We start from the raw sequence: 11,106 nt of genomic DNA, 5'->3' as shown, positions 1-11,106 counted from the left end.
TTTTGTTTGATGATAAAAAAACATTAAATAGGTATAATTCCATTTGTTTGCAAATTGCATTTTTCTCTCAATGTATTAGTAAGATTTTTTAAAATAATAAAATATGTTTGAACAACATTTTACACTCCAAGACATTGTTGTTTTTCTTTTTATTAAATATTATGTTAATTATCGAGATTTTTAAAGAAATAAGATGAGGTGAGGAGAATAATATATGAAATAAAATAAATTGAATTTCATCTCTTCTAAATATATAAATTCAACTTATTTATTAATTAAATTCAAATTATACACTATAATTACATTCAATTACAGTAAAGAATTGGTTTAAATAACCTGAGTTTAATTGAAATAATATATTTAATTGTGAGACTGAAATGTATTCTTACCAAATTAAAAACATCCCCAACTCTTAGCCGTTGAGAACCTTTAAAAAAACAGAAAGAAAGCCTCTCCTTCCTCGTTTCTCTGCAGATTTACGTCTCTTCAGTGTTTCCCTTCCTCGAAAAACTCTCTGAAAAAAAACAAAATCCAAAATTTAAGAAATTAGGAAACCCTAATTGTACAAACTGAACAATGGAAGCAACTTCAACATCAACAAGAACCAATAGCAACAACACGGCTTTCTCTTTAATCTCACGAGGATGGAAAGAGGTCCGTGACTCGGCTGACGCGGATCTCCAACTAATGAGAGCACGAGCCAACTCATTCAAGAACTTAGCCAACTCATTCGATCGCGAAATCGAAAACTTCTTCAATTCAGCTTCAATTGCATCGTTCTCTGTACCTTCACCGCTCAAACCCTCTACTTCGCCCACAGAAATCGATTTTGTGAAGAAGTTGCAGCCAAAAATTTCCGAAATTCGGAGAGTTTATTCCGCGCCGGAGATAAGTAAGAAAGTTTTAGAGAAGTGGGGACCTACAGCGAAGTTAGGGATTGATTTGTCGGCGATAAAGAATGCAATTGTGGCGGAGGGGGAGGATGATTTTAGGGGTGGGATTGTGGGATTTGATAGGAGGAGGAAATTGGGGTTTAGGGAGTTCTGGGGGGAGGGGAAGGAGGAAGGGGGAGGGCAATTCGGGGAATGGGAACCAATACGTGTTCTGAAAAGGAGGTTTAGGGAATTGGAGAAGAAAAGTGAGTTTGGTGAGATATTTGGCGGGTTTAAGAATAGTGAGTTTGTGGAGAAACTGAAGTCTAGCTTGGTATGTTTTCTGTTATTACTGCTATTTTTTTTAAATTGTGGTTTGGTTTATTCAACTGTTTGGATGAGAAATTCAGGAATTTTGAGTTTTAAAACTTTCGTGAGACTTTGGAAATTAGGGATTTAGTTTGGAGTGTCTGATAGAGTTTTTATTTTGGATGAAGGGTTTTATTGGTCTCTTTATTGGTTTTTGTTAGATCGATAAATCTAAACGACTATATATGATACCACTCAAAAGTTTATTGGATGTTTATTTTGATCACTCTATGGTTAAACAACAAATTTGAAGGTCTTTTAATGAAACATTAGCTCAAGTAGAAATTTTTGCTACAACATTTGAAGCAGGCGAGGGGGGCTGTAAAGGCCTTGTGTAAAAGCAGAAACTTTCTTGGAATGACTGATCTTTAATTAATGTTAAAAGGCCTGATGATGTTGCGTTCTTAATATCTTTGTTTATTAGGAAGGTTAACCATTAACCATAGGATCCTAATTTCATCATGTAAACTTTTAAGTTCATGTTCAGTGCTGCTGTCAGTTCTATGAAATGCTATGTTAACATGCGTGCTGCTATCTAGTTTGTTGTACCTGGTCAAGTTCAGAGTTCGTCTTCAGGAGATTTTCTCTTAGTGTGGAGTGTGCAGTTCCCAGTTAGGAGGAATTCATGTAAACATGTCTGACATTAATAAGGTAGTCAAGGTCTGGGTGACATGGATGCAGGGTTTGCTTTCAAATCTCAAGGAAATGTGTTAATCCCTCATGGAGACATTCCTTCCACTGAATGCAATTAGATTGACATTTGAGTGCAAATAAACACCAAAACATTCTCCCTTGGCTTGACGTTTGATACTTAAGCTTGGTAAAATCTTGCAGTTACTGTATAATATCATGGTTTGGAATCATCATTGCATATTTTGCTTTCTTTGATATTCATTTGATGATCATAAGCTGTTTTCATTCTCTTAACCAGCTATCCATCTCTGTTTTTTCAGAAAGCAATTCGCAAGGAGCCTCAGGAGTCAAAGGTTAGATGCCTACCTGTATAGTCTATCACATTAAATCTAATTGCTGACATGTTTTCCAGAAAGTGAGACGTTCAAGTTTTGCATTCATTAGACTAAAGCTCAAGTCGTGATGAATTGGGCAAGTCCAATCGCATCTTAAAATCAGTTTCCTACCTGAAGTTTGTGTCCTTGGGCTTGGAAGCAATTGATGACACTGGATGCTGAGACCACTTAAACCCATCGTAAAATGACTCGGACAGCTTAGAATCAAATTATCCATTTAAGAAAATAAACAGAGTAAAAGACAGTTTTAGTGGTAGCTCTAATGTCACTCCAACCAGGAGGAATGAACTTAGTATCTATGCTGCTAAGACATTCTTGTGGAAAATTATCTATAATATGCTTACACCTTTTGAAATTCATTTTTTTTAATCTGTCATTTAATATTTGTAAATATAAAAAATATTGCAGGTTGATATGCTCTTGCCTTAGTAAATGATTTTGAAGTTTCTGTGCTATTAGCTGGAGGGTGCTGCACTTAGTCTTCCTTTTCTCTTTTCTGATAAATAAAAGCAAATATATACAAAGGCACCAAAGGATTGCTGCTCATGGTGATCTCTTGATTTGAAATTGTAAGAGCATACTAAGTCTCTTGATCAGGCTTATCCATTTTGTTTTGTAGACCATAGACTCCCCAGGCTCCACTTTGAGCCTGTTTGGAAAGCTAGAACCTTGCTAAGCTTGGCTACTTCTTAACTTAGGACTGATAAGACGTTTTCGAGTCAAGAAACACCCCAATCTTGAACCATCATACAAAGCAGACTCCATTATTTACAGTGTACACAAGCTGTTTGGCCTCTGAATGTTCACGTGGGAAAAATTAAATATAATTACTTACTGTTATTATTACTATCTTTTGAGATGTTTTCTTGAATAATAAGTAATATGCCAAATGTTTGCTTGTGTATGCCTGATGCAGGAAGTACCACCACTGGATGTACCTGAGCTTTTGGCATATTTGGTCAGGCAATCTGAGCCATTCTTGGATCAGCTTGGTGTTAGAAAAGGTAAGCAACTTGAGGGTTTATTTATTTATTTATTTTTTATTTTAGTCTGAACTTCCACTTTGGGTGCAAAGGCATTATTGCATGCATGCTTACTCTCTTGTGAATGTAATATTTTTGCCAATACTGCTTCATTAGCTGGACTATTCTTGAATGTCGTTCTATTGTGTACCTGAAGAGATCTTTATATTCTGGTAGTAGGAATGACCTTAATTCATTTCATGCTCTTATGTTCATGCTCTTATGTGTGGAAAATTTATGAGTAGTTCCAATTTTCTAATGGCAATGAAAATTAAAAGAATGCTGTTAATTGGATAATCATCATCAGATCAATTAATCCTCATTTGATTAAGATTTTTCATACCAATGTTACTGATTCGATTGCATTGTGGATGCTAAATTATAATTCTTAATGCTTAAAAAAGTTAAGAATGTTGTCTTGCGAGAAAAAAATGGAGTAATACGTTTTGGGTCTATCTTTTTGTAGGAGGGTAGAATTTCTGGGAGGAGGGTAGTGAATATATGAGGTGGATTGTGTTCCCTCTGAAGTTTTTCTTAAAAATACACCAGGCCAGGTTGTGATTTTCGTACTTATGTTGGAGTTTTCACAACTATGGGAAAATTGAACCCCTGCCTCATGCCCTCTCATAATTTTTTCTATGATGTTGGTATTCACTACTGGGAGCACCAGATATGGAAGATTACATCATCCATTTGCATCTCTTGAAGAAAAAATGCATCTAAATCCATTTGTAAATGGTCACTGCTGAAAACAACTACTTTTATAATTGTTGATATTCTCTTCCTTTGGGAAACTGATATAGTATCATATCTTTCAAATAATTGTTTATGTGATACTGATACCTTTCATCTTTCTGGAAAACATGCTTATTGTATATTAGTTGAGCTGTATACAGTTTGAGTTTTGTAGTGTTCTCATTGTGATTCAGATGTTTGCGACAAGATAGTGGAGGGCTTGTGCAGAAAACGCAAGAACCAATTTTTGTTGCCCTCACTGTCTTCAGGAAAATCGACCCTCCTTGATGAGAATGCAAATGATGAACTGGATTTAAGAATAGCGAGTGTTCTTCAAAGCACAGGGCATTGTTATGATGGAGGCTTTTGGACTGACTCATCAAAGCATCACCCATCTGACGGGAAGAGACATGTTGCCATTGTCACAACTGCTAGCCTTCCATGGATGACTGGAACAGCTGTTAATCCACTTTTTCGAGCAGCATATTTAGCAAAGTCTGAAAAGCAAAATGTTACTCTGCTGGTTCCATGGCTTTGTAAGTCAGATCAAGAACTAGTTTATCCCAATAATCTCACTTTTACTTCACCAGAAGAGCAGGAGAATTATATACGTAACTGGCTTGAGGAAAGGGTTGGCTTTAAAGCAGATTTTAAGATCTCCTTTTATCCAGGAAAGGTAGCTGATTGATAATCAAAATACGCACCATCTTGTTCATAGTATCGAAGTAGAAAACAAGTGACATTTTTGTTCTCGTTGTTCTGTAGTTCTCAAAAGAAAGGAGAAGCATAATATCTGCCGGGGATACTTCCAAGTTTGTTCCGTCAAAGGATGCTGACATTGCCATCCTGGAAGAACCAGAACACCTGAATTGGTATCACCATGGAAAGCGCTGGACTGATAAGTTCAATCATGTTGTTGGAGTTGTCCACACAAATTATCTAGAATACATCAAGAGGGAGAAGAATGGGGCTCTCCAAGCTTTCCTTGTCAAACACATAAACAACTTGGTCACACGAGCATACTGCCACAAGGTAAATTGACTACTTTCTTGGATTTTCTGATCATTGGATATTGAAGGTGGCTTCACAATTTTTTGTTGTTGCTATTGGAGTGTTAACCATACAATGAGCAGATTTTTGGAATGTTCATCCTATTACTTGGATTAAATTGTTTCATGTTCACATTTTCAGGTTCTTCGCCTCTCTGCTGCCACCCAGGATTTACCGAAGTCTGTCATTTGCAATGTTCATGGTGTGAATCCAAAATTTTTGAAAATTGGGGAAAAAGTTGCAGCTGAAAGGGAACTTGGGCAGCAAGCCTTCTCAAAAGGAGCATATTTCTTAGGCAAGATGGTATGGGCCAAGGGATACAAGGAGTTGATTGATTTGCTGGCAAAACACAAGAATGAGCTGGATGGCTTCAAATTAGATGTATTCGGAAATGGAGAGGATGCAAATGAAGTTCAGAGTACAGCGAAAAGATTGGATTTGAATCTCAACTTTCTTAAAGGAAGAGACCATGCTGATGATTCTCTTCATGGGTAAGGATTTGATAGAAGCTTTCTTCTGTTTTTTATCATATAATGCAAACCGTGAATTGGAACTAAGGAGAGCATCTAGATGATCTCTTCAATTTTAATGAATAACTCAAGAAATATAACTCCAAAAAAAAAAAAAAAACCTTGTGTGATGATCCGGTAGAGCTTCTTTTTTGAGCTAGCCTGCTGAAAACTTTCTTGCTGTGCGATCAGTAATGACTCCATCAGAGAATGAAGCATGTCTTTGTCCCTACTTAAACTATTTGTGTTTTTTGTGGAACATTCCTCTTTTCTTGAAGAGACTAAGTTTTCATAAATCTTTGTGGCTGTGTTTTCACCATCTGTAGTCTTTTAACATTTCCTTCTCTGCTTGAAGGTACAAAGTTTTCATAAATCCCAGTATCAGTGATGTGCTCTGCACAGCCACTGCTGAGGCTCTTGCAATGGGAAAATTTGTTGTATGTGCCGACCACCCATCCAATGAATACTTCAGGTCATTTCCCAATTGTCTGACTTACAAGACATCTGAGGACTTTGTTGCAAGAGTTAAGGAAGCATTAGCAAATGAACCTCAGCCTCTTACACCCGAGCAAAGATACAACCTCTCATGGGAGGCTGCCACCCAGAGATTTATGCAGTATTCGGAGCTTGATAGAGTCTTGGATTCTGAAAAAGATGTAAAATTGAGCAAAACTAATGGAAAGAGCATCACAAAAGCAGTTTCAATGCCTAATCTGTCTGAGATGATTGATGGAGGGTTGGCGTTTGCCCACTACTGCCTCACGGGGAATGAGTTTCTTAGGCTGTGTACTGGAGCGATACCTGGGACACGGGACTATGACAAGCAGCATTGTAAAGACCTCCATCTCTTGCCTCCGCAAGTAGAGAATCCCATCTATGGATGGTAAGTAGATAATACTGTTGGTATCACAAATCTCCTGTATAATAATCACACAATGTATGTAGGAGCCGTTAAACTTGCTAGTAGAAAGGAATTTTTCTTTCATTATTGATGTATTTATATCCGAAGCATAAGTTCCACAGCCATCTCCAAATTTTGTATTTAGTTGTCAATAGATACAAGCAGATGCTAAAAACTATTGTAATTCACAGTGCAAGTAAACTGCGCTTTTATGTAAGAAGGTATCAATGACAAATCTCACTCAAGTTGGAAGTACATTCGTGGGCTATTCTGCTGTTTGATTTCTGACGTTCTCTTTTGGTTTTGCTTATTTTGACAATCCTCTTTTTAATTCATGTCCCTATTATAGGAATGAGCTACTTTTCCTATTGGATATTTTTTTAAAGATCAGCTAGCAAAACTATTTTGTAACCATTATCTAGGCACTGTTTGTTTGGTTTGAATGTTGCGGCAGAAACTTTTTAGCTGTTGCGAGGTTTGTTGATGTTTATTGCTCATCTCAGAAGTAAGGTTGCATCATGGGTAGCTAGGGCGATCTTAAACTTTCCATGAGATCTGACATTGATGATGTGGTTTTCTGAAAATGGTTGAATGGTTGAGAAAATATGCTGATGAAAATTCACTTTATTCATTAAGCTGAAGGGAGAGTTAGCTAATGATTAATTGAACTTTTCAGGATATTTTTGCTGAAAAAGAAAACAGAAGTTACCTTCATAGTCACGAATTAAACTTTCAATTGGTCATTTTCGCCTTTTGAATCGAGCCAAAGTGTTAACTACCTCCGCGTCATCAAAAGCATTAACACCTTTTCCTATTATCATCCACTACTTCATCAACTTTCAAATAAAACTCATATAAGCTCATAAAAGTATCTTTTATCTTCTTTGTTAGCAATTATGCTTTGTTATAATCATACAAGTCACCAAAATAAAATTTATATATTTCAACTTAAAATGTGGATTTAAGACATTAGCTACATACAACAAAAAATTCTAATTTCCATCATAACCTTAATACTTCTCAAACTTTAACATCATTTTCATCATCATTCCATTTAAGAGATTATCTCTACTTTTATACAATTGCAACAAGTTTATGTGCATGTAAATTAATTCATTGAAGAAAGAATTTGATGTGATATTTAATGAGCCAAAAAATCTTAATGTAACCATGTAAAAAATCTTTAAGAACTTCACCAAAGTTCTATCATTTTTCCAATCCTCCAAACTAGGTGACCCTATATTTTTTTTATTCTTCTTTTAATCAACCTCTAAAAAGTAACTCATATACCTAGGTTGACTTTCACCTAACCTTACAAATACCTTTTCAAATTTTTCAGCAGCTTTTAACATAAGATAAGTTGAATTCTATCGAGTGACAACATCCAAACATAACGATTTCTTACACTCTATATGCAAATTTTCCACACACTTCTTAAATACAAATTGCCTAGAAGGTGAAGATCTCACAAACCTAATTACATTTTGAATCTTAACAATTGTAATATTAATCTATTTCAAGCCATCACACACAATGAGGTTAATAATGTATGTATAACATCTAACATATAAATGCTCATTTGACAATATATTAGTTGGCCAATCTTTCATCACATTCTTTAAATATGAAATAGTCACATTGTTAGAACTTGTATTTTCTGCTGTAATAGTCAAAAGTTTATCAATCCCCCACCCTAACAAACAATTCGCAATACCTTAACAAATTGTCTCACTCATATGATTAGAAACTTAACAAAATTAAGAATTTGTTTATGCAAATTACACTCGTTATCAATCCAATGAGTTGTTAAGAACATATAGTTAATATTTTAGATTGATGTCCATGTATATGTTGTTAAGCACATTCGTTGACCCATAAGAGCTGTCCTTAATATTTCATTCTCTTCAATATAAGGTTTTAAACAATCTCTCATAACAGTGAAACAAGAAGGAATGTCAAATCTAGGTTGTATGGTCCTAGAAAATAATTTAAATTCCTGACCCTCCATAAAATTAAAAGGCACTCATCAATTATAACAATCAATACTAGTGTTTGTTTGCATTCATCATAATTATGACGTATTGCCTTGAGAGTTCCCACATTTTGATCTATTTGCATTCATTATAATTATGACGTATTGCCTTGAGAGTTCCCACATTTTGATCTCCTAATTCACATTTCTCTTTCTCAGGTTCTAATACCAAAACTTTTTGCTTCCTATCAACCACAAAGGGAACTTTTTACATACTTTTAAATGACTTAATATATTACTTGTGCAATTAATAATAGTATGATATGCATAATCATTTCCATAATAATTACATTAAGCTCTAAGGGCTTTAGGATCACCATCAAGTTTTGTAAAATGATCCTAAATTTGTGATTTTTTTTCTATCATCAATATTTTTTTTCTTTGATGTAAGGACTTCAGGCTGTTTACCTTTATTATCCGTAACAGATCCTGCAGTGATTGATGCTAGTGTAGTGTTTGAAGTTAGGGCAATGATTGTTTTTAGGGTAGTGCCAGTTGATGAAGCACTTTGAATTTGAAGGTTTTCTATTTGTAATTACAAAATGAAAACATGTTAACAACATCTGTTTGATAACATAACATAAAGTCATTAACTTAATTTCATCTTGCAACCCAATCAATTCAATTCACAATTCTTATGATAATCTCTCATCGAGAAATACAATTTGATAACCCAGGTAGAGCAAGGAATGTAAATTGATAAGACATCCTATTAACATCATGAATTAGAAACTAAAAGAAAAAAGCCAGCACAATATCAAATTGACTACTAGGCATAAAGAAAAATTGACCATACAATTACCTACAATTCAATTCAACATTGAAATACCCATCATATTACAAGATTGACAAGAATCAAATTTTCCAGAATTTTCTTATTAAAACATTTTGAAAACGATAGAAAGGCTTTTTTCCTTCTAAAATTTTAAAAAGTTTTATTCTATGTATCAAAATACAAAAAAATAAAAATAAAAATACAATGATAAACCAACCTTTGATGTGGGTGTTATTGTCTACTAAGACAAGATAGTTGGAGCAACTTCCTGCTAGTATTCTGTCAATGTCTATTGTTGACCAGAGAAGTGGAGATTGGAGAGGAAGATAGTGTGAGGAAGAGAGCAAAAGAGTGAGTGGTGACGGATGGAGTAGTTGGTGAAACCTAAATTTTCAACATATAATTTGGTACAAATTGTATTTTTTTTTTTCAAATTCTAAGGTTTTTTTATGTAGATTGGATAGAGTTTCAGGTTGGGAAATGCAATATTCATACCCTACCTAAACTTGACCTTTTGACTTCGGGTATCACCCGAACCTGACCCGAACCTAAACGAGCAAAAACAATTTCTACCTATTCAGGTCGATTTAGGTGAAATTATCATCCTTAAGCATGTATATGAGTTTAAGTCTAAAGCCTACTTTGCCTAGAACCTCTCCCATCTAAAAACTTAGGCGCACTTTGGGTATAATTTTAACTTTTCAACTACCAATTTTATAAACACCAAGAATTTTTTTTTTCTTTCCTACATTAGATAAAGTTTTTTGTTAAAGGGTTTTGAGTTTCACCAAAATAGGTAAACCAAAGATTTTTTGAGATTAAGTTTTTATTCACTTATAATTTATTTAAAACATGTTAATATTTCATGTTAAAGAACTTATGTTAGAGATTAAGTACCAGCAAAGTTTTAACCTAAAAAGTGAGTGGACTCCACTTTTAATTTGGCTTCAAATATGTCCATTAATCATATTTTAAAAAAATTCAACAAGTCCATCGGGAATTATGATGTCGATGGATGTCAAATATAAACACCAACGAAATATTTAGTTGGCATTTTGCAATTTTCTAGTATTGTTTTCTTTTTTATTTTATTTTAATACATAAATTATAAGATATTTTGATGTAATTCTTTTCTATTAATTAGTTCCGGCTGGTATTAGTTAGCGACGAGTTTATCACCAAATAAAATGTTGATGTAAGTTTATTATGACAAATTAGAAACTGAATGATCACCAGATTAGAATATTTTAAGATTTGAAAAATTTAAATTGAAAAACTAAAAATCAAAATCAAAATTTTAATTTTATTTCTCATTTGAGTTTAAAAATAAGTTTTTATATTAAAAAGTTGTTTAATTGATTGAATTGAGTACTTTAGTATTTTAACATAAGGACATTATCATTCAAACACACCATAGCTCATACATTTAAGAAGACATGGTCGCTAATCTTGAGAGATGTAGCTCAACTGATTAGACTCTAGGTTTGCTCTTTAGAGGTCACTAGTTCGAGTCCCACAAACTTCAGGGTCACATGAGCCCAGTTGGACCAGGCCGTCCAAGCCCACTTTGGAAATCATGAGAAGGGCGAACGAAGCCCTTAATAAAATGTGGATAATTCATGAGATTTTGTATAGTAAAGCCTATAGAAAACTGGTAGTGCTCTTAGCCCAGCAAAGCAAGGGGTGATTAACGAAGGAAGAAATATCTATTAAGTTTGACTCAGGCTCTTGTTATCCAAAAAAAAAACAAACAATTTATTTTTATATTTTAAAAATATTTTTTAAAATTTTTAGATTTTAAAATGCTGGCGTT

At 34.2% G+C, this 11,106-nt stretch overlaps 1 protein-coding gene across 1 annotated transcript; it reads left to right on the top strand.

Moving 5' to 3' along the window:
- The first annotated feature begins 432 nt into the window (after positions 1 to 432).
- LOC7488093 (digalactosyldiacylglycerol synthase 1, chloroplastic) lies at positions 433 to 6,741 on the top strand. The gene is made up of 7 exons (XM_002323350.4): positions 433 to 1,206; positions 2,195 to 2,227; positions 3,186 to 3,273; positions 4,221 to 4,702; positions 4,792 to 5,058; positions 5,218 to 5,567; positions 5,941 to 6,741. The coding sequence occupies exons 1-7, from the start codon at positions 577 to 579 to the stop codon at positions 6,470 to 6,472; spliced, it is 2,382 nt and encodes a 793-aa protein (XP_002323386.4). The 5' UTR covers positions 433 to 576; the 3' UTR covers positions 6,473 to 6,741.
- Positions 6,742 to 11,106: the final 4,365 nt, after the last annotated feature.

This window comes from Populus trichocarpa, chromosome 16, assembly GCF_000002775.5.
Source record: "Populus trichocarpa isolate Nisqually-1 chromosome 16, P.trichocarpa_v4.1, whole genome shotgun sequence".
Lineage (NCBI taxonomy): Eukaryota > Viridiplantae > Streptophyta > Magnoliopsida > Malpighiales > Salicaceae > Populus > Populus trichocarpa.
Note: the sequence above shows the minus strand (reverse complement) of the source record. Positions and strands in the feature narration are given on the sequence as shown.